The 24,991-nt window shown below is 38.1% G+C and overlaps 1 protein-coding gene across 1 annotated transcript in view; it reads right to left on the bottom strand.

The window, feature by feature from the left end:
• Nuak (Nuak family kinase 1) overlaps positions 1 to 24,991 on the bottom strand; it is a 585,653-nt gene that overhangs the window by 68,325 nt on the left and 492,337 nt on the right. The window contains exon 16 of the mRNA XM_067140970.2: positions 9,358 to 9,512. Within this exon, the coding sequence (XP_066997071.2) occupies positions 9,358 to 9,512 (155 nt within the window). The remainder of the gene's footprint in view (positions 1 to 9,357; positions 9,513 to 24,991) is intronic.

Here is a 24,991-nt window from a genome sequence, read left to right as displayed (position 1 = left end):
ACAGTGCATATTTAGTGCATTGGTTCTGAACTGCGAACAGTAATATGAACGACCAAAAGATCAATGTACAGTTTTGTTTTAAGCTTGGCAAGACACCGAAAGAAACGCATGCGATGCTGGTACATGTTTATGAAGATCAAGCAGTGTCCTTGAAGTGTGTGTACGAGTGGTTCGCCCTTTTTGAGAAGGCCGGGGAAGAGTTTCTGACAACATGGCAAAAGAGGGGCTGGTGCAACTTGAACATCCCCCATATTCGCCAGATCTCAATCCTCCAGACTTCTTCCTATTCCCACGACTCAAATTCGGTTCGAAAGGAAAGAGATGGGACGATATTTCTGACATCCAACGAAACGTGACAAGGCTTTTGAACACCATCCTAAAAGAAACCCCCTCGCAAAGTTTCCAGGACATGTATCACCGAACTCAGCAGTACATAGTTATGGGAGGGGACTATTTCAAAGTACAGTAAGGTCACTGTCGTGCACTGTTCATCTTTGTTGATTGTACAGGACTATTCACCGAACTTTACTGTCACAGGCTGTATGTTAGTTTGGCTCTGAAGTTCTCTTATTGGCTGTAAACATCAAACTGTGGCTGCCTAAATGATAAGTTGAAGTTTTCCTTAAAGTATCTGTAATAAAAACTTTGTTTACAATTTGCTTTACATCACACCAGCATAAATAGGTCTTATGGTAATGATGGGATAGGAAAGGCCTAGGAATGGGAAGGAAACGGCTGTGGCCTTAATTAAGGCACATCCCCGGCATTTGCCTGTTATGAAAATGGGAAACCACGGAAAACCATCCTCAGAGCTGCTGACAGAGGGATTCGAACCCACTATTTCCCAGATGCAAGCTCACAGCTGCGCAGCCCTAACCGCATGGCCAACTCGCCTGGTGTAATTAAAACCATATTTGACTTTATCTTTTAATTCAGGGTGGTCAATTTGGAGTATTTCATAGATTTTTGTAATATTCAGCTTTGCATCTATATACTGTTTCTTCTAGATCCCATAGTGTGTTTCTCCGACCTCAAACTGAGAAATGTGGTCACAGATAATGTCACAAATATTACCTTCAATCGCATTTCCACTGCAATTTTTACCTCTCATGTCAACAGGTGTTTTATTCTGAACCAATAGGCTAGTCAGCCTTGCAACTCTATCACAAGAAACTCCATGTGTTTGCAAAAATACATTTTTGTAAACTGGAGTAAACACTCCATTGATTTTAACATTGTACTGAAATGATTTATTTTTTTGTTTGTTGGGATTGCTTTTTACATGTACCAGCAGAGCAATCTGTTACCTTCTTCACTCTATGCTTATTTTTTTTAACTTCTATCAAAGTTCGCAAATATTAATCTTATTGGTTTTTAGTATCAAGTGGGTAGAAATAAGTCCAGATCTCACTTTTTGTATTTTTATCAATAGATAAACAGCATTTCCATTGACATTTGCACACAAGCTCATTAGGATTAGACTTTGCTGGAACAATGTTACCTTTATAGTTTATAGTTTGTATTCTTCACTTTTCACTCTTGCTTTTCATATGACACTATGTTTATATTTACCTTCATTGGCAATACCTTGTTTTCTTTTTGATTTAGGTTCATCTTCAGAACTTCCACTATCCATCTCTCAAAGCAAACTATCATAAAACACAATGTAAAACCACAATATGTTACATTATAACCTCAACACTAGTGAACTTTTAAGATATCACAACAACAACAACAACTGGTCGATGCAGCAACAAGGTTAAAACAGGTGATGCAACAGAACAAACAAGAACAACCAGGGGTACCACAAGACGAGCATGAAATTTCTGCAGAAGCACACCATGTGATGTCGCTTGGCGGGTTTCTGAACCAAACTCAATATTCTGTTTTCGAATAAACCCATACAGAGAAATGATGGGTTTGTGCATAAAAATGTGTGTTTACATCAAATGATTCATAATATGTATAAATTTGATTCTCAATCAAAATGTCACTTGACGGGTTTCTGAAATAAACGATTCAATTACAGGTGTCCAACATTTACTCATTACATTTGTACCGGGCGGTACACCTCCACGTCGCTAATTCAAACTTTGCGCCAGTTGAAACTCCCCTACTGGAAGAAGTCTGAACTTTATCTAAGGTGTTAATTTTCAAGTTTCTCAGAAGATGTCACTACTTGGAAATTTTGAAGTTTCTGAACTGGGTCGTTTTCGATGTATTTTTGTTTTGCCTGTAGTAAGAAGTGTGAACTTTCTCTTCTAGAGGACACTACTGAAGAACTACAATGGTGCACCCTAGTGCGAAGTGAAAGAACTGTTTTTTGGAGAAAATTTGAATTCATAAGTTTGTTCTTTGTTAAATTTCTTGCAGTCATGGTTTAAGTTGGCAATATTAACCCTTTCTTTCCCCTTGTTTTGAATTTAGCCAATCCCGAATTTCTTTAGTTAATTTATGACCAATGAGGTGTATCTTCCCCAAAGGGGATATGTTGCTTAACCCTAGCCAATAAAATGATTGTGGGCGGGTGTACTCATTCCTGAAACGCCTCGAACTTTCCGCGAGAGTATATAAACTGCTGATTTTCGGGTCTCCGCGCCACTCCAGTAACATCTTTTGGTGTGTAAAGTGCATAGCAGGGGGCGGGAAGCGCCTCTTTCTTCGGGCAGCAGTTCAACAACAAGGTAATGGCCGTTTAATAACTTCTTTTCTTGCTAGCTCAGCATTTTAACTCTCGGGGCAGGTCCGATGCTTTTCCACTATGTAACCTTTCCCTAAAATGTAAAGACTCTTAGTATCTATTCTCTCTTAAGCTGCATATTGGGATATAGAGTGTTTAACCCTCTCGAGCTCCCACTCATATTGCATTGAGGTGAACTTATTTTTTTCTCAACCGTTTCTTCCTTAACGTAATGTAAATTGTTTCATTCTAAAGTCACCTCTTTAGTATGGGATTAGCCGTTGCATTAGCGGCCGAGAGCCAGATTAGGTTTTAAACAAAATGTAATTAGGAGTGCAGATCGCCTCCTCTCAAATTGGTATTTTAGAGGCCATGTAATTAACCTTTTCTCACTTAATAGGCCTCAGTAGGTTGGGTATTTTACCCCTGTGTTTATGTCCTTAGAGGACAACTTGAAGGTGGAGTTTGGTGTGGCCTTTTATAGGCTTGAACGTTGAGAGCGGTTTGCTCTTTTTGAAATTTGGTTCTGCGTGCCTCTAGGAGGCTTTACTGTGTAATTGGGAGCAAGTGCTCCTGGGCATGAATGGGGTTTTCTGCCCCTCTGTTGAAACTTGTTTTGGGGTAAAGCTGGGCTAATTGCTCAAGAATTGTGAGTTCGGGGCTCGAAGCCCAAATCCTATAAATTCTGTAATTGTACTTTTGTTGCCTTGCTACTCTGTACCTGCCATGCTTGTTATTTCTTGATTTTGCAAAGAAAATATAACCTTGTTAAATTTTAAATTAACTTTAATTTCGTAGCCTGAGACCTGTTCACCCCCGCACCTTCTTTCACCTCTGCTGTTCCACAGATACCTCGGAACAACATTAATGGTATCACTATCATTGACTTAACATCTCTATGCAGATGACCTACAAATCTATAGCAAATTTAAAATTCATGAAACTGATACAGTCATTCAGCAAATAAACTAATACAAACCTAATCAGCTCCTATGCAATGAGAACTTTCTCTTAATTGAATTAAGACACAAACTAATTATAGGGCAGGTAAGGACAACAGGTAATCTAAAAGAAAGAACTCTATTCCCATTATGATCAATAGCATGGTACAAAGGTAATCCCAAAAATAATGTCTCCAATTTTTTTTTTATAAATACAAGTATGTTCAGTCTTCAGCCCTAAGGCTGGTTGGATCCTCAACAGCTCTGCCATCAGCTGTCATAGATGGCCTAGGCATCACTGAAGAGGCGTACTAGGGAAATGAGGAGTGAGGTAGTTTCCTGTTGCTTTCCTCACCAAGCCAGAAGTTACTATTACATATTAGTCTGCCAAGCCCACTGAAATGCATGCACCAACCGACCCTATGAGCAACATTTTCACACCATTCATAGCAGGGACTGGCTGCACAAGGAATGGCATTACTAGCAGCGCTCATACCTCAGTCACTTTCATATTCTCTAAGCCAAGGATAAGACAGAGACAGATCAATGAAAGTAACAAAATTGCTCTAGCCCATATCAGAAGACATCGTGCACTGTAAACACTAGGTCCTGCCAGCAAAGGCATTATAAATACATAGACCTGTTTATTTCTACAATAATTTACATCATTTTACAGCTTGAACATTTAGCTATTTTTCTACATCACCATTTCGGTTGATGCCTTTTTGTAGATGCTGTGACAGTTTTTATATGCCCATGTCATACCAGCTCGCCACCATGCTGTTCAGGAAGTTGTAAACCTCATCATTCACCTCGTCGTTGGTGCTGGCACCCATCTTGCGCACACCTTCTGGTATTTCAACTTTTCCGTTAAAATTCTGTGAGTGGCGCTTCGGGAAACCTCAGGAACCAAAGTGCATAGATCATCCAGGGTGATCCGCCGATCTTCACGCACGATTTGCTCAACCTCTACAACTGTCTCGAGGGAAATTGACTGTCTCCCACTCCTTTGTACGTCGTGAATTTCAGCCCGACCAGCTGCAAACTCTCTACAACACTTCTGAACATTGTTGACATCCATGCACTTGGTGGTAACATCGAACGGGAGCTCCATTCTCAACGGCTGCCAAGCCAAGACTGAGTGCCTCAGCACGGCGTGCACATGTGTTTATATGCAATCGCAGGACACACTCTTCACAATATTGTGACCAACAGCCACATGAACAGAGTTCTGTATTTATAAAAAAAATAGGAGACCTTATTTTTGGGATTACCCTCATAATACCATACTAAAAAACTGCGAAAAGCTTCGGCATCATTATATACTTGGAGGGAAGTATATGCTTCGCTTCGCCCACTCAAAATTTACCAGCCGATACCTCCATGCAATCTATATATATAAAATAAGAGTTCTGTCTGTACATTTGATCAGAATTTGTAAAGGGTCGGTCGGTCGGTCGGTCGGTCGGTCGGTCGGTCAGTCAGTCAGTCAGTCAGTCCACACATAACGAGAAAACGGCTGAAGAGAATTTTACGAAAATCATTATGTAAAGTCAGAGAATGAGCCACTACAATCTAGGCTATAAATCATTTTATTCACGCTGAGTGAAATGGTAGTTTAGTTGAAGGCCTAAAATTTAATTCTCAAATATCGGTATTATTAGTGGTCCTTAATGGGACTGTTTGTAAGTAGGGTAGCATCCTGCTTCACAAAATTTATATCGAGCACGCTCAGAATGTTTTAATCAAGCCTCAGACCTATGGGAGTGTGAAATTTTATAAATCATTGTTAATACAAAAGAAAAATTATCACCAGTTGCAGGAATATTGTGAATGACCACTGTAAACCTCATCTGAAAATGAAGTATTCAAATAAAAATGTATGAACATTGTTAATTTAAAAAAAATTATGGCAGTAGAACATGTGGCAATTTGTAGGACAAACTGCACTTTAAAACATTTGGTATCTCAACACCACCTAGTTTTATATTTTTACTGGGCGAGTAGGCCGTTCAGTTAGGGACGTGCAGCTGTGAGCTTGCATCCGTGAGATGGTGCAGACCAGGCAAATACTGGGGCTGTACCTTAATTAAGGCCATGGCTGCTTTTTTCCCACTCCTAGCCTTTACCTATTTCTTCGTTGCTGTAAGACTTATCTGCATCGGTGCAGCGTAAAGCAAATCATTAAAAAAAAAAAATTTTAAATGTATATTTTACATGTACTTTTAAACATGAAAGAAACTAATTAATTTCAGTATAACTTCAGATATCACAGATATAACACAGAAAAAACTTAGCACACTGGGGCAAAACATTGGCAACCAGGAATGAGTTAGCTGGAAAATGTTCAATAACGGACCAACTATATTGGTATTATAAATTTACTCATTCAGGACAAATACTTAAGATTCCCTACGGGAATCAACATCTATATCATCTGATGGCCAGGCAAGCATCAATTTTTGAAAATGAGACAAAGTCTCTCAGTGCACTGGCACTGCCGGTGGCTCCAAGTAGCCTGCGCAGTGGCCTCCACGTATGCATTAGACATGCGTCTTGGTATGTGTGCTATTTACCAACTGATGAGCCCAACTTAGCACACTGGGACAAAACGCTGGCAACCAGGAATGAGTTAGCTGGAAAATTTATAATGTCCAATAACGGACCAACTATACTGGGATTATAAATTTACTCATTCTAGACAAATATTTCAGATCCCTACGGGAATCAACATCTACGTCAGGGCTATTTAAGTCCGAGACAAGTAACTAGAAAGGCTGGCCAGCTAGAATCACCAGACAAATCCCTATCTGTCTGAGGAGGGATTGTATTATTATTATTATTATTATTATTATTATTATTATTATTATTATTATTATTATTATTATTACTATTTATTATTTATATTATATTATATTTATATTATTATATTATTTCTAATAATAATAATAATAATAATAATAATAATAATAATAATAATAATAATAATAATCAGTTGTATTGGAATAACGACTTGAGACGTACCACAATGAAGGACTCTTCCTTGACCACACTATTATCTAACCACATCTTTTCTACTGTATTTAGTGCCTATACACAGTTGCACTTAACACATCAAAGAATAAATCAACGTAGAAGAGAATCATCTTCTTCAATCTTCTCCACAGGTAATCAGCACTTCCTGCTCCAGCTCTCTACTCACAAAAGATATTTAAACTATCCAGAGTTCCCATCCCTGTCACAACAATACCACATTTACAAGTACAACTACGTCAGTTTATGACATTCTATACATATTTTGCACTATAATATAGCAAAATTGCATAGTTATAATTTGTTGTGTGTTTCTGTGAAAGTTTTCTCCAATTTGAGCCATTAGTTCAAGAGATATTAACATTTTAGTGGAGTCATGTATGGTTTTTCTGAAAAACATAATTTAAATGATAATTCAAAGGTCATGAGCCCAGGCAGTATATGTTAAGTGGATGGCTTAAGTTTTTTACATGAATCCCCAAGTCGACAAACTTGACCATATCGGTCCTTAATTGGTCCGTATTGACTCGTAATAACAATAAAGTACATCGGGTGATTGTTTGGTCCGCCTTGTCAATAACAATATATAATACTTTTAAAATCACCACTCAAATTTATTCGTCTACTAATATCATTCTACACCGTCTCTCTACCGACAACTCTGAACATACCACTTGGTTGCAATTTATAAATTTCACTATATAGGTCCATATTGATATAGCTTAATTAAGAACCAAATATTCGTTCTTAACATACCACTTTGTCAAGCAGTTTGTTTCCTTTCTCCCAAGTCTTCCCAGCCTAAACTTTGCAACATTTTTCGTAAAACTACTCTTTTGTTGGAAATCACCAAGAACAAATCGAGCTGCTATTCTTTGAATTTTTCAGTTTACGAATCAATAATTCTGGTGAATATCCCATACACTAGAATCATACTCTAATTGGGGTCTTACCAGAGATTTACATGCCCTCTCCTTTACATCTTTACTACAACCCCTAAATACCCTCATAACCATGTGCAAAGATATGTACTCATTATTTATAATATGGCATGAAGCTTTTACAACCTTAGGTCTAAAAATCAGCAAAACTAAGACAGTGGCTTGGTGATGAGTAGAAATTCTCCAACTGTTCATCTAAGAATTGGAGATGAGGAGAAGGATATTGTAGACAACTTCCAGTATTTAGGTAGTGTTCTGTCATCAGACAATACCATACATCAAGAGGTTAGTAACAGAATACAGAAAGATTCCAAATTCTATCACGCTGTACGTCAAATACTTTGGGATGAAACATTTCCATTAGTTTCCAAGATCAGCTTGTACAAAATATATCTAGTACCTATATTGACGTATGGCCTGGAAGCAGCAACACTTACTGGACCAAAAAAGAGTCGTCTTCAGGCAACTGAAATGAAGTTTCTCCGTTCTTGTCTACAAAAAACAAAAATGGATACAATAAGGAATGTGGATATCCGATAACAGCTTGGATTGGAAAGAAGCTTGCTGGAGACTCCAGAAGTGAAGAAATGATGATGATGATGATGACCATTTATGTGATTACCCCAATGAAGATCTTTCCTTATATTAACATCTAGGTACTTACAGTGATCCCCATAAGGAACTTTCACCCAATCAATACAGTAATCAAACTGAATGAGAGATACTGGGTTTGAACCACACTGTCGGCAGCCCTGAAAGTGGTTTTCCATGGTTTCCCATTTTCATACCAGATAGCTGCTAGGACTGCACCTTAATCAAAGCATGGTAGATTTCTTCCCACTCCTAGCCTTTTCCTGTTCCATCGTCACCATAAGACCTATCTGTGTAGGTGCAAAACACTCCAAAGACAAACTACAAGACAATATCTACACCAGACATGAGATTCAACATCCTAACTATTAACCCATTAGCATTCTATTTAAATAACGTAGCAGTTCACTGAGAAAACCCATTTAAATCCCGCACTACAGCACACACTGTGAGGATGTGGGCCACGGTGAAGTCGGCACCACAAAAACACATTGAGGGGTCTTACCCATTTAGGAGTTAAAAGCATGTAGATCTTCAATGACATATCCACAGGCTACACAAAACTACAGCCTCTCGGGAGGTCATGTGGTCTCGCCGTAGACTTGCCCACCGTCATCATTTGTATCACTTTCCGTGTCATCAGCACTGCTACACGCATCACTCAAACTCAAACCAAGATATTCAGGGTCTATTTCGTCATCACAAACATCACTGTCTTCATAATCACTCTCTAAAACACTATCTATTAGCTTCCATATTCCATCTTCATCAACACCAACACATCTGCGTGACGCCATGATTGCAACTGATGTGAGCAAAATAATATGAACAAAGATTCTTTTATCTCTTGTTCCAGAAGTGTGTGACAACCTGGAGCGTGGGAAATAACCGAAGCCACATGTCTAAACTTCAGCTCAGAATGCATACAAGTGGCATCTGTGAGTTAGTGACTGAACTACATGTATTGATATACAGCAGTGCATCGCCACGAGCTGAGCTAGTCATTGGATTCATGTGCCACGAATAACTTTTGTGAGCTAGGGTCGTCAAATGATGCAATTCGGTTAAGACATCCATGTCTCAAGAACAAACAGGAGATTAAGTACTACCACAAAAAAAAAAAACATGTAAGTTTGAAAAACATCCTTGTTAACTGCGAAATGCTGCTCACCTGGACAATGGCTCTTGCTGATGGGCATATACATTGTTCCAGAAACTTGAAGGTGATGTATGCCCAATACTTTTCAGCTGATTCATTAAACGACTGGATGGAAAACCAGGGCGACTTGCATCTTCCACATTTAACCTCTGAGTTAAACTGCGCACCTACATAGAGAATCAATCTCATTAGTTTTGAATACCGTGGATATATACTCATCACAATTGCTTCGTTATTCAAATTAAAGTTATCTGTAAATAAAAATGTTATATGATAATAGGGAGGAAAACAATTAATGCTAATGTGAAGAACAGACTTTTAAAATGATTTAAAGGAATCGGCTTACTGTATACTTGTTTATTTTTCTATAGAAGTGTATGTGCAAAAATCTCTTACATGTATGGTTTATGGTGTGGATTGCTGTAGACACATCCTAGTTCATGAGCCATAGGCAAAGGGTGAGTGGCCTAGTAAGTGGTCCTGAGAGTCAGGATACTAATTGCTATGGAATAGGAGTGGACACCTCAGATTCACTCCATATCATGGCCTTCCTAGTGCTCAGGCTATACAATCCATCGTAGTTCCTAACCCATTACAGGCGACATCCTCAATGGGACTATGTGTAAGTAGGGTAGCATCCTGCTTCAGAAAATTTACCAAGCTCAGAGTATTTTAAGCAAGCCTTGGGGTAGTAATAATTTGTAGACAGTCCTTCGGTACCTCTATTACTATTTTTCAGAACGGCACTTTCAAATTTTGTAGTAAGTCCTACCTCTATTAGACAGGTGAGGGACTCCTTGGATGAAACCTGACGAATTAAATGGAATTCAATAGGGAGCTATCAATACTAATGGGGCTTATGGAAGAAATAAAGTAGAACTGGCCAAGTCAGCAAAAAGGATGTATCTCAATGTGTTACAAGTTAATGATATTCCAGTAAGGGGAGATAAAAAGAACAAGACAGGAGATTATAAAGCGTTTTTTAACAGGTGTTAAAAAGGGAAAGACGAAGTGTGGGGTAGGACTGTACATCAGGAATACTATTCAACCCAACATAGCTTCTCTTATGCACATAAATGAGCAAATGATGCGGGTAAATTTAACACTTGGAGGAATTAGGATGAGAATTGTCTCTGTCTATTCACTATGTGAGGGTGCAAATGAGGATGTTGACAAGTTTTATGAAGCACTGAGTGACATCATAGTGAGGGGCAACAGCAAGGATAGGGTAGTACTAATGGACGATTTCAATGCGAGAGTTGGAAATAAAACTGAAAGATACGAAAATGTGATGGTAAATGAAGGGAAGATCTGGAAGTTCATAGGAATGGGAACTGCTTACTGGTCTTCTGTGCTAGGAAGGGATCAGCAATTACAAATACATTCTTCAAACATAGAGCTAATCACTGCTACATATGGGATGGTAAGGGCACCAGACCCATCACTGTGTTTGGGTTATCAGTCCACAGACTGGTTTGATATAGCTCTCGATGCCACCCTATCCCCTGCTAATCTTTTCATTTCTATGTAACTACTACATCATACATATGCTCTAATCTGCTAGTCATATTCATATCTTGGTTCACCCCTACTGTTCCTGCTGCCTAAACGTCCCTCAAAAAACAACTAAACAAGTCCTGGGTGTCTTTAGATGTGTCCAATCATTCTATACCTTCCTCTGGTCAATTTTTGCTAAATCAATCTCCTCTCAACAATTCGATTCAGTACCTCTTCATTTGTGATTTGATCAATCCATCTCACTTTCAGCATTCTTCTGTACCACCACATGTCAAAAGCTTTTATTTTCTTTCTTTCTAAGCTAGTGTATATATAATTTTGTGTGGCTATTGCTAGACTGGTGCAGTCCTTGTAAGGCAGACCCTCCAGCAAGAGTGGGTGGCATCAGCTGTTCAAAGCAAACTGTGCATTATTGCAATGGAGGACATTGTCTTGAGTGGTGTGAGATATACAGGGATGCTAGGGACAGTAACAACACACACTCCCCTAGCCAGAGGAATTTAAGGTTAAAATCACCAACCTGGCCGGGAATTGAATCAGGAGCCCTCTGAACCGAAGGCGACTACACTGATCATTCAGCCAAGGATCTGAGCTAGTTATCACCCATGTTTCACTTCCATATATTGCCATGCTCAAGGCATAAGTCTTCAAAAGAACCTTTCTAATTCCTCTTACAATGTTTGAAGTGAACAAATTTCTTTTCTTAAGCAAGACCTTCCCTGCTTATGCTAGCTGCATTTTATGTCCTCCTTACTTCTGCTGCAGGATTCATCTTCTTCCCTCAAGATTTTATTTTCTAATCTAATATTTCCTGCATCACCTGACGTTGTTTGATTGCATTTTCTTTTTCTTTTACAATTTGCTTTGTATCACACTGACGCAGATAGGCCTCTGTCATGCAGGGTAAGAGAAGTAGAGGGAAACCAAGACGTCGATGGTTAGGCTCAGTTTCTAATGATTTAATGATAAGAGGTATGGAACTAAATGGGTCTTCAGAACTATTTACAAACTAAGTACTGTAGAGGCATTTTGTAAATTCACAGAGGCTTGCAGACTGAACAAAAAAAAGGCATAACAGTGTATAATAAAGATGTATGTATGTATGTATGTATGTATGTATGTATGTATGTATGTATGTATGTATAAGGGCAAATCAAATATAAACAGGAATTATTTTTAAAAATTTATTGCATCAAAAAAATACACATAGAAAGATTACTTTTCTACATAGTGTCCTGCCTTCGATGCATATTTTCTCCATTGGATTGGTAAGTTTTTGATGCCATCCTGATAGAATGAAGAGGCTTTACAAAGCAAAAAATTAAATGTATCCTCCTAATTCAATACAAAACTTAATTCCATCATTAGATGGAGCAATAAAATTCTAACATGTTTTGACTTGTTTGAGCCATCTTCAGTGAATTAAGTGGGGGTTAAAGTAATCTACATAATGTAAGCTAAAAAATGTGCTAAAAATATAATGAATGACAAATGAAAAAACAAAGGAGACAGATGGAAATAAAAACAATAACAATGCAGAATATTTACATCACTAGATGGAGCAATAAATAATTCGCTAAGACAAATTCAGTGAACAAAGGGTTAATATAAAACATAATTGAAACCAAAAAATGTGCTAAACCTAAGAAAATAAAATAAAAGATAATAGACGGAAACAAAACAATAAGTGCTAATAGTGAGGTTGCAAACCTCTTAGACTGAAATTTTTAGTCAGATAATGTTTCATAAAAAACAGGACAAAATTAGTGATGAGACATTCGATTCATTTTACTGAATCGATTCATTTGATACCGTTCACGTTACTGAATCGATACAGTGATCTGATTCACAACACATTAGAGTCACCGCTCCTGCTGCATCTGTGTAGTATGTACTGGTAAGACAGCAGCAACAGCATTCAGTGCTAGCTGCTGCCATCTGGTCTTCATACTATGAACTCCTTTCTTAGAAAAAAATGCTAGTCACTCTAATACATTGAAGGTTGGCGGCAACGCAGGATGGGAAAGGTCTGGGATTAGGAAGGTAGCAGCCATGGCCTTAATTAAGGTAGAGTCCCAGCATTTCCTGGTGTGAAAATGGGGAAACTACGGAAAACCATCTTAACGGCTGCTGACGGTGGAATTTGAAACCACCCTCCCCAAATGCAAGCGCATAGCTACCGCGATACTAACCGCACGTCCAATTCGCTCAGTCATTTTTGAAAATAAGTATTTTTCTATCAGCAGAGGATTCTTTTAAATCGTCATATTTTGTATAGGCTACCCGAGATGTACAGTAGCCCACTGGTTTTGTGATTCAACATACTGTTGGTTAAATTATTGCGTCAGTCGGCTCACTTACTGTCCACATATGTTTGAAGTCTTGTGGAATGATGTGACATACGAACTAAGAGAATACTGAGCTGTTATTCCCAATATAAAACAGGTACTTTTGAGTGGTGATGAGCATGACATATAGTCATAGGGCAGGCTAGAGTCTAGTTTAATTAACTGTCAAATGTCAACTAAATTATAATACTAAGATTCATTAAACTAATAAATAGTATAACCTAATAGCCTACCTACTTACTAGCTACTTTAGAATTATGTTTTGACTACCTTTTTAACACTGCAAATAAATCCATCTATTATTTATACCTCCCTGTAAGAAGAGAACAGTGAATGCAAGTGGGTATTATTTTCAAATGAACTGAGCTCGAGAGTCCATTATAGCATACAATTCTTTCAGCGTACCATGGCTCCGAATGTATTACTTCAGAGGAAGTTCGGCTCCCCGGCAATGTCCAGTGTACCGATAATGAACCGTGTGTGTGTTGTGTCTCACTGATCCGTGACTGAGTACAATTCTTTCGGTGTGCCATGGCTCACTGTATGTCTCACTGCAGCAGAAGCTCGGCTCTCCGCCAGTGTCCAGTGTGCCGATAAGGAGCCGGGCGTATCTTGTGTCTCACTGAGCCAATATCCAAACATATCTAACAGATTTCCTGAATTCAAAGTCGGTTTTGTTATAGTCTATTATGGATTTGGTGCCCCTATCCTCTCATGTATAGCGGTAAACAGCCCAATGCTTAAAGAATGTATTCATAACTGCTAATCCCGTACTAGCATAGAAGTCCAGCAAATGCTTCCCATCCCTATCAACTTTCATATCTTCCCCATATTTACCCATCACCTTCTTGTATCCTTCATTTCTATTTCCAACTCTCGGATTGAAATCACCCATTAGCACTATCCTTCACCTGCTGTTGACCCTGACTATGATGTCACTCAGTACTGCATAAAACTTGTTAATTTCTTCCTCACATGGTGAATACACAAACAATTCTCATCCTAATTCCTCCAACTGCAAATCTACGCACATCATTCACTCATTTAGGTACCCAACAGAAAATGTATTTGCGTGCAATAGTATTCCTGATGAATGGTCCTGCACCACAGTCTTTGCCCTTCCCTTTTTAACACCCATCAGGAACACTTCATTATTTTCTCTCTCTTCCTCGTTATCTCCCCTTACCCGAATATCATTAACTCCTAACACCTCCAGAAGCATCCTCTTTGCTGACTCAGCCAGTACTACATTCTTTCTTCCATAAGCTCCATTAATATTGATAATTTCCCACTGAATTCCATTTTGTTCACCAAGTTGTTTCCAAAGAGTCCCTCGCCTGTCAAACTGAAGTGGGACTCTGTTACTCCCATAGGTCCGAGGCTTGATTAAAACATTCTGAGTGTGCTCGATATAAATTTTGTGAAGCAGGACGCTACCCTACTTACAAACAGTCCCATTAAGGATCTCTCCTCTAATGGTTTAGAGCCACTAGTGGATTGTATAATCCTAGCCACCTGAGCAAAATGAGGGCCACAACTCAGAATATGTCCATATGCCCACTCCTATTTCATAGCAACTGGTATCCCGACTCCCAGGACAACTTACCAGGCCACTCAGCCATTACCCATGCTTCACGAACTAGGAAGTGACTACAGTAACCCACATCAGAGAAAATGTTAACTGCTGCATTATTACCACTTTTGTTTTTATTGCAGAATAAATTATTTATTTTTAAATACTGCTAAGCTCTGGGAACACTGTAGTGATATTATATCAAGTGGCAAGCAATGAGCTAGAAAAGAAAATCAGTATAGCTACTACCTCTCAATCAAGGAATCATTAATGAACAAGGAAAGTGGATTTACAGAACGTTGAATTATGCAAACAGCAGCATGTAAAGATTGTTGGTTACAAGGATAATGTCCATCTAGAGCCAGTGATTAATACTAAAGTATTGAAATTTACCTACGATAACAAAGACATTGAAAATAAGATACAAAGCAGCTGGAATTGACAAGATTTCTGGGAATATACTAAAGGCAATGGGTTGGGATATAGCACCATATCTGAAATACTTATTTGATTACTCTTTTCATGAAGGAGCTATACCAAATGAACAGAGAGTTGCTATAGCACCCCATATGAATAAAGGAAAGTGATAAACACAAAACCGATAACTACAGGCCAGTCAATTTGACATGCGCAGTTTGTAAGCACTGGAAAGGCATTCTTTTTTGTTACATTAGACAAGTTTGCAAAATTACTACCTGGTTTGATAAAAGGTACTATTAAAGGAACAACAAAAGGACCATCTGGAAGAGAGGGGGATTCAAAATACATCATGCAGGGTCACCACATGGCTTTGTTGAAAATGCACTCCTGCTCTTCAGATCAAAAATGACACGAGGGCAAGACGCTGGCAACCAGGAATGAGTTAGCTGGAAAATTTATAATGTCCAATAATGGACCATTTATATTGGTATTATAAATTTACTCATTCGGGACAAATATTTCAGATTCCCTATGGGAATCAACATCTATATCATCTGATGGCCAAGCAGGCATCAATTTTTGGTCATGAGACAAAGTCTCACATAGTGCACTGGCACTGCTGGTGGCTCCAAGTAGCCTACGCAGTGGCCTCCATGGTATGCACTGGCCATGCATCTTGGTAGGTGTGCTAGGTACCAACTGATGAGCCCAACCTAGCACACGGGGGCAAAACGCTGGCTACCAGGAATGAGTTAGCTCGAAAATTTATAATGTCCAATAACAAAACATTTGTATTGGGATTACCATGAAGACATGGACCAAAACTAGTTTTTAAAATGATTCCAGGAACAATTGCTGCCGAGCATCCCTGAACATAGTGTTACTACACAGTGGAAGTAGAGAAGGCACCAACAATTTCAAGTACAAAATCAGAAATGTTGGAATGACTCTCCCACCATAACGTCCCATGTAACACTTGTATGACAAAGGGAATCCTCTTCAGCGTTATACGGGAGCACAAGCCTAAACCCCACGTGGATGAACTGGCAAGAAACAATGGCCATGTGATCTTAAGGCTCACCGCATATCATTGCCACTTTAATCCAATAGAAATGATATGGGGTCAATTCTAAGGTTGTGGTGCACTGCAGAGCAAACCTTTCCCTCTCAATAAAGTTTAAAACTTTACCATTGTACCCATCATGGAAGTGACTCCAGAAAACTGGAAGCAGGCTGTGATGAAAATGCAACAAGAATTGGAAGAAGCTAGGAAATGAGACTGCATACTTGTGATAGGATAGGATAGGATAGGATAGGATAGGATAGGATAGGATAGTGTAAATTGGTGATTTCAATGCAAGAGGTAGAAATTGAACTGAAGGATACGAAAGGGTGACTGGTAAATGTGGGGAAGATATGGAATCAAACAGGAATGGGAAGTGTTTACTGGGTTTCTGTGCTAATATGATACAGTGAAACCTTGTTAAGTGCATTCCTCATTAATACGTTTTCCTGCTTAGCACGCCGTAAATTCAAAGTCCCGATTCTCATCATATTTAATCTGCATAAAAATACCTCACTTATCACATCACGAATTTTTGCTATTACCGCTTAGTACGATCATATTTTTCCTAGCCCTGAAAATGTTATTTGTCATCCCGTGTGAAGGAGAGTGACTTTCAATACGGGTAAGAGACCTTGCCGCAGTTTGTGTGATAACGGGAAAAGGCCTTGAATTCTTGAAATTCACAGGATAAATTGCACCTTCGGGGAGCAAGCCATTAGCCTCAAAAATGCTTATTTTTGCTTACCGGTTAGCAGTGAAACTACAGAATAACACAATGTGCCTGTTTGTGCTTGTATTTCGCATTCCATTCAGAAGTTAGAAATGTATTTCATGTTTATTTGTACCGGGTAGCGAATAATGGTCGTGCGATAGCCTACATCCGGAACATCCTCGTGTGAAGTTGACCAGCATGGTGCATATTTGTCTTGTGATAGCCTAATTGAATACCTGCCGGCAAAAACGTTGTAACCCTCAAAATGCAATTTTTTCAGAAGAGAAGAAAAACAAATAAACAAGTGAATTGTTTGTGAATGCTTATTCTGCCATTGACAATTAGTTCAAATGAGTTCACTAGTTATTAATGCATAATAATTTTGACAATGTGCGACTTTAAAATCAAGATATAAGAGACGATCGTTGGACGTCCGTGCAAAAAGGTTGTAACTGTAATGGAAGTAGCACATTTTTGTGGGTTACAACGTTTATACTACTTAAAATATTTACAGCTTTTAATATGATTTACTGTTTTTATTCTGTATAAAAATAATGAAACAGAAACCACACATCTAATTTGCATTACCCATTGTTAGAGCTTCCCATTGTTTAACAGAATTCACTGAACACCAGCAATATTGTTGCGAGAATGTTTTGCAATGATGAATAAACATTACATTGTCACTTCACTTTGTCTTTAAGTTCTCATAAAAACCTTGGTATTTTTCAGGAATGTATCGACACATGTCTAGCAGATTAGCTTTCTTTACCGTAGTTATAGGCAATGGGTCTTTATACAGTCTGGGTAGTCTATCCAAGCTTATTATAATAGGCGGAACTGAGATGTTGGTTTTACCTCTAGAAAGTAACGCTAAGCTTGCATAGTATCCAGGTTGTAGGTAGTTATGGCTCTTGCGACATTGAAGTACTGTTGGAGAGTCTGAGGATATCTTCATCCAAACGCAGTCCGTTATTTTGCAATTTGGATCTTTGCGGATTTGTGTTTCAATAGCGCTCAGATCAATGAAATCATCCTGCTACATGTAACAAACCAAAAACGAGTTGCTTGGTCTTGCAGCTGTTATTACCTGGACCCATTCAAATGGTTCGTACACAAGGTGGTTCTTCTTGTTTCTCTCAATTAATGCAAAATCTCGATCACAAAGCAAAAAGCTGTGGCCCCTGATTAGAAATTTTTGCTCCACAGATGTGAAGTACTTCAAGTTCAGCAGATACTGATACAAAACAGTAGTTTTCCAGTTATTATTCTGCCCTGTACATTGATCTAACCACACCACTAAAGTTCTTTCTTGACCAGATTTTAGTACTGAAAATTCAGAGGTAATGTACTTCAGGAGGCAAGAGGTTATTTCTGCTGATCCATGTCTGGCTACATTTTCAGACCATACACACATCCACACCTTATTGTCTCCGACATTATGTATTGCTTGACTGTAAGTTGATAGTTGACGTTGATAGAATACTGCAGAATGGTTACGGGTAGGACAGTACAATACCTGCTAGAGGTCTGTGCATATGACAATGTAGGTTTTGTTTGTTGTAGCCTTTTCAGTATCCTTCTGCAGCATTGAATAAGCTGCTTCCACCCATAAATGGTGCAGTTTGCTCTTTTCTTCTATTTTCTTCCTTTCGGTTTCATTTTCACTGTTAACAGTCTGAAGGAACAGTATCGCAATACCCACATGAGTCCGAACGTGGTACTCCAAAGTGTAAATTATATTCTCCCCTGAAAATATCTCTGTATGCTCTTTCACTGCATTGTACTGTAGGATTCTCTTCTTTAAAAAGTTGGTAAAGCTTAGTAGCATTCAAATTGGAACTCAGGCAGAGCTTTTCAATCTTATGTCTCAAGTAGTGGCTTTCTTGCCTTGGTAGCTTCTCAATGTGTTTTCTTATCAAATCTTTCACATTGTTCTGAAGTTTGTTTGGATGATTCTTATGCATACCTCTCCTGTCTTCAAAGGGAATGCCACATTTTAATCTTCTCTTGGAGCATTTGCAGACATCTAGCAGTAATTCTATATAAGGTTTTTTGGCATACCTGAATTTGTTCTGCATTTTTTCTTAAAAAGTACTTAAATGTGCAGTGTCTGCATGAAATGGCCTCATCGGTCCCCCTGCGTTTGATATCTGCAATTTCAATGCATGACGAAGCTAAATGTCATGTTTGTGCATTGTAGTCTAAATTGTAGAATTCTTCAAACAGCATTCTGTTGTCCTCCAAACTCAGTGTTCTACATTGGTATTTACATTTACAAGTAGCAATCTGTAAAGAGAGCAAGACATATTTATATGCATAAACAGTATATATAATACATAATACACGTATATAATACAGTCGATAATAAAAGCTCTGAATACGCATTAAAATATAAGACATATGAATCTCCCATTAAACACGTTGACTTTCTTCAATTGGCTCACAACATTTTTGCACCCACCTGTTGAGCAGGGATTTTCCCAGGCAATGATTTGTTATTTTGGGCCAAATATGGTTGCCCCGAATTCCGCTTGTATTTCTTTTCATTCCTCTTCCATTTACTATATTTAATTTTGCGTTTTACGTCCCCTATTTATATCGTTCCACACACTAGGACTTAGCGACACACGACGTTCCTCCTCCATTGATAACAAAGTTTCTGAACCCGCACGACCCGTGGCAAAATTTAAACAAAAGAACAAAGGCGCTTAATGTACATGTTTGCGAACATAACTTCCTACATGCCTCACTCTGACCGCATACATCGTTTACGCACGAAAACCCAGCATTTTAGAAAAGTGAGGGTTACAATGTTTTTGTCGGCATTCAATTATGGATATGGGAAAAGTCGTGATTTCCTTACCAATGAAGACAAAATTGAAGTCTGTCAGCAAGTCAACTGGCATCCACATCTTGAAGCACGCAGACCTGGCGTGAATGTTCATATTCACACCTTCCAGTTTTGACTCGATCACTCAAATCGGTCTTGGTCGGTCGAAGTTTCGTTCGATGCAAAATGACGGCCAAAGTCATTCTGTTGCAGTTGCACATGGTCATATATAATCTCCAAGGCATTCTCTGAGTGTGTGATCAGAAAAATAATGTTTAATAACCAACTGGTCCGAAATAAAACGCTTCTACTAACTTTTGTTTTAGAAAGAGTGTTATCTGCAATAATACTTTGATATTTTTATGGGACCCATTCAAATGTTTTCATATTTGTTGTTTGGTGTTTTAAACACTTTTCAGTGCACTATTATGTATAAGCTCCAGCTGAATAAATTTTCATATTTGTTCTCTCGTGTTTTTCACACCTTTTAATACTCTCTTCTCATAGAGTTTTAACTGTACCCACGGATTACAACGTAAAATCCAATTATGTTGGAAAAAATCGTATCTACTGTTTCCGTATCCCTCTTAGATAGCTTTTATTAGTGTATTCAACAGTACGTTTTCTTGCTTAACATGTTCTTTTCCCTTGTCCCCTTCAGAAACGTCTTAATGAGGTTTAACTGTCTATATATGGGTACTATTTTAGCACGGAACAACCAACATGCTGAGAAATTCTTCCTTTGCTCATGGAAGCACAATTATTTAAAGGAACCCTTTCTTTGCATTTCCTCAATAACCAATTGCATTCATTTCTGTCAGTAGTCTCCCATGATCTACCGCATCAAAAGCCTTAGATAAATCAATCGTGATACAGTCCATTAGACCTCCTAAATTAAAAATGCCTGCTCTGTTTTGCTTGTATCCTACAGGTTGAGCTTCAGTGGAATAAATTCTTTTAGCTGCTCAGTTCCAATCTTCTTCTACACATTTACATGAGCTGTAATAGGAGACTTGCAAGTAACAAGAGGAGACCTTCTCAACATGTCCAATCTGATCCGATCCATTTTCAATATACATGAAGGCCATGGCAAGAACTTTCACTGGCTGATATTTCATGGTACAACTTACACCCAATTCCGAAAAAATGGAATTTGAATATTTTAAGAGTGCTTCACAAGCTCGTGATCCATGGACTGAATCTAGTCTTTTTGCACCAACCTGTAGGGGGGGAGGGGGGAGTTAAATTTCAGTTATGCGTTCTTTTCATCACAAGCACATTAAAGGTATGAGCAGTAATATGTATCTAACAATATTAGTAGACTCTGTTGGAAAGACGTTATGTACTGAAAATACGAGTACCTTGTTGTTAAACGTTGATTGTTTCAGTAGCTTTGTAGGTACAGTTTCAACTACAAGTTTGAAATCACAATGGAATACCTAGCATATTTTATGTTTTGGTGAAGGATTGTGACCAAATCATTAATAAAATCCTCTTTACATGTCTTTGTTGATATATTTGTTGTCTGTCATTTTTAGTATGGTAGGTACATATCGCAGCAAGAGTTACATTGTGACTATGGAATGAGGAGTGTGGAATATCATGCACCTGTAAACAACAGCATTAAACAACAACACTATGGAGGTTAACTTTGATCCATGATTCACAAAGAAAAAGCTTGCTCAATACTCTGCATGTTTGTTGTGCAAGTGCTAGGAACAAATAGACGAAGTAATTTTTATACGATTTCTGACCTCCTGGAGGTCACTCACACTTGTTACTAATAACAAACTTCTTCACTAAGCAGACATGCACTATTAACTATAACAAGTAATATTTTAACTATAGCTGTAGTAAAGTTTGGTCAGGGAGTGAAATTTAGACACGGAGAACGAGTTTGGAAGAAAATAATCCCTCTGTCCCAAATTTTAAAAACTGCCAGCTGATACAATATGGGGAAGTGAATCCATGTCAGTCACTCACAGATGTGCAGATGGGGGTGGTTTTTATACAATCTATTAATTAATACCAATCAACAATGCAAAAGATTATGTAGGAATAAAAGATAAAACATGATCCAAAATAGCTGATTGCAAAGAAAGGTGTAAAAATTATGGGTGAAAATTTGTATAAGATCTACTTGAATAAATTAATGAAAAAATGTATAGTGAATTTGTAGATGAATATTTTCATGTATACACATTAATTCCAGAATTCAAAAGCATGCTATGAACAATGCTATCAGTGCAAAGATTTCGTCATTATTTCAGTCACTCAAGCTCATGGGACTAACATTATCTAAATTTTTAACTTTGAATTTCCAGATGCCAAGTCACAGAAAGTGACATCACTACTGCAAATAATTAATACTCTTTGATAGTCTTTACAAAAAATATTCTTTGCCATTAAAAAAATACACTTTAAAAAGATTTCTATGTACAGTTACCCAAACACAAACAAAGAAATAAGAAACACTGCATGATCCACTTGGTTTTATTCCACAAATGAATATATGTTCTGCCAGTACTGTATTATCATCATCATCATCATCATCATCATCATCATCATCATCATCTCCAGTCGCCTGGATGTGGTTAACAAGCCTCCACCACTTCTTTCTGTCCTTCCACATTTCCTGCTCCACTACTACCCCCACATCCAATCCAGCTTCCCTAATGTCCTTTCAAATCTGTCCTTCCTTAGTACCGTATCATTATCTATATATATAAAATAATATGTCCTGACTGACCGATTCATCATTGCTGAGCCAAAACTACTGGACATAAAGAAATGAATTTTTGGAGATACATTTATATTACAGAGTAGCTGTTCACTAAGGGAGGATTTTGGGATATCTGGTCACTAAGGGAGTGAAAAAGGTGGTGAATTTTTAAAATGAGTATGTCTATATCTCAAAAACATAACAGTTTAAAGATGTAAAAATTGGTATTTAGAATCTCCTTTGAAAATAAAGAAACATGTAATTTTTTTTTTCAGAAAATCAAGGGGGGAAAAATAATTGAAAAGGGGGTTGAATACCTTTTATGAGGATACTCATATCTCAAAAACTGAAGATGTTACAGACGTGAAAATCCGTACATGGAATCTCCTTTAAAAATAAAGAAACAAGTACTTTTGTTTTTGAAAAATCCACTTAAGGGGACAGAAAGAGTTGAAAAATTGGGTTATTCTTAAAATGAGTGTATCTACAGTATATCTCAAAACCTTAACATGTACCAGACATGACAATTTGTATTTGGAATCTCCATTGAAATTAAAGAAACATGTATTTTATTTTCAGAAAAAAAAAAAACTAAAGAATGTTGATAAGAAATGAAAAATGGGATGAATTTTTAAAATGAGTATATCTCAAAACTTAACATGTTAAGACATAAAAATAAGTGTTTGGAATCTCCTTTAAAAATAAAGAAACATACATTTTTTGTTTTCATAAAATTGGATTAACCTATGGGAGTAACAGTGTCCCACTCCCATTTGATAGGCGAGGGACTCCTTGGAAACAACGTGGCGAACAAAATGGAATTCGATGGGGAGCTATCAATATTAATGGGCTTATGGAAGAATGAAAGCAGAACTGGCTGAGTCAGCAAAGAGGATGCATCTGGATGTACTAGGAGTAAGTGATATTCGGGTAAGGGGAGATAACGAGGAAGAGATAGGAGATTATAAAGTGTACTTGACAGGTGTTAGAAAGGGAAGGGCAGAATCTGGGGTAGGGCTCTTTATCAGGAATACCATTGCACGGAACATAGTTTCTATTAGGCACGTAAATAAGCGAATGATGTGGGTAGATTTGTCAGTTGGAGGAATTAGGACTAGAATTGTCTCCGTGTATTCACCATGTGAGGGTGCAGATGAGGATGAAGTTGACAAGTTTTATGAAGCATTGAGCGACATTGTGGTTAGGGTCAACAGCAAGGATAGAATAGTGCTAATGGGCGATTTCAATGCGAGAGTTGGGAATAGAACTGAAGGATACGAAAGGGTGATTGGTAAATGTGGGGAAGATATGGAAGCTAATGGGAATGGGAAGCGTTTGTTGGACTTCTGTGCTAGTATGGGTTTAGCAGTTACGAATACATTCTTCAAGCATAAGGGTATTCACCGCTACACATGGGAGGCTAGGGGTACCAGATCCATAATAGACTATATCTTAACCGACTTCGAATTCAGGAAATCTGTTAGGAATGTACGAGTTTTCAGGGGATTTTTCGATGATACAGACCACTATCTGATCTGTAGTGAACTAAGTATCTCTAGGCCTAGGATAGAGAAAGTGAAATCTGTCTGCAAACAAATAAGGGTAGAAAATCTCCAGCATGAGGAAATTAGACAGAAGTACATGGATATGATTACCGAGAAGTTTCGAACAGTAGACAGTCAACAGGTTCAGGATATAGAAAGTGAATGGGTGGCATACAGGGATGCTGTAGTAGAAACAGCAAGGGAATGCCTAGGAACAACTGTGTGTAAAGATGGGAAAAGGCGAACATCTTGGTGGAATGATGTAGTGAGAGCAGCTTGTAAACGTAAAAAGAAGGCTTATCAGACATGGCTCCAAACAAGGGCTGAGGCAGACAGGGATTTGTACGTAGATGAAAGAAACAGAGCGAAACAAATAGTTGTTGAATCCAAAAAGAAGTCGTGGGAAGATTTTGGCAATAACCTGGAAAGGCTAGGTCAAGCAGCAGGGAAACCTTTCTGGACAGTAATAAAGAATCTTAGGAAGGGAGGGAAAAAGGAAATGAACAGTGTTTTGAGTAATTCAGGTGAACTCATAACAGATCCCAGGGAATCACTGGAGAGGTGGAGGGAATATTTTGATCATCTCAATGTAAAAGGAAATCATCCTGGTGGTATTGTGAACAGCCAAGCTCATGGGGAGGAGGAAAATGATGGTGAAATTATGCTTGATGAAGTGGAAAGGATGGTAAATAAACTCCATTGTCATAAAGCAGCAGGAATAGACAAAATAAGACCTGAAATGGTGAAGTATAGTGGGAAGGCAGGGATGAAATGGCTTCATAGAGTAGTAAGATTAGCATGGAGTTTTGGTAAGATACCTTCAGATTGGACAAAAGCAGTAATTGCACCTATCTATAAGCAAGGGAACAGGAAGGATTGCAACAACTATCGAGGTATCTCACTGATTAGT

The sequence above is a fragment of the Anabrus simplex genome, chromosome 2, assembly GCF_040414725.1.
Source record: "Anabrus simplex isolate iqAnaSimp1 chromosome 2, ASM4041472v1, whole genome shotgun sequence".
In the NCBI taxonomy this organism is placed as follows: domain Eukaryota; kingdom Metazoa; phylum Arthropoda; class Insecta; order Orthoptera; family Tettigoniidae; genus Anabrus; species Anabrus simplex.
Note: the sequence above shows the minus strand (reverse complement) of the source record. Positions and strands in the feature narration are given on the sequence as shown.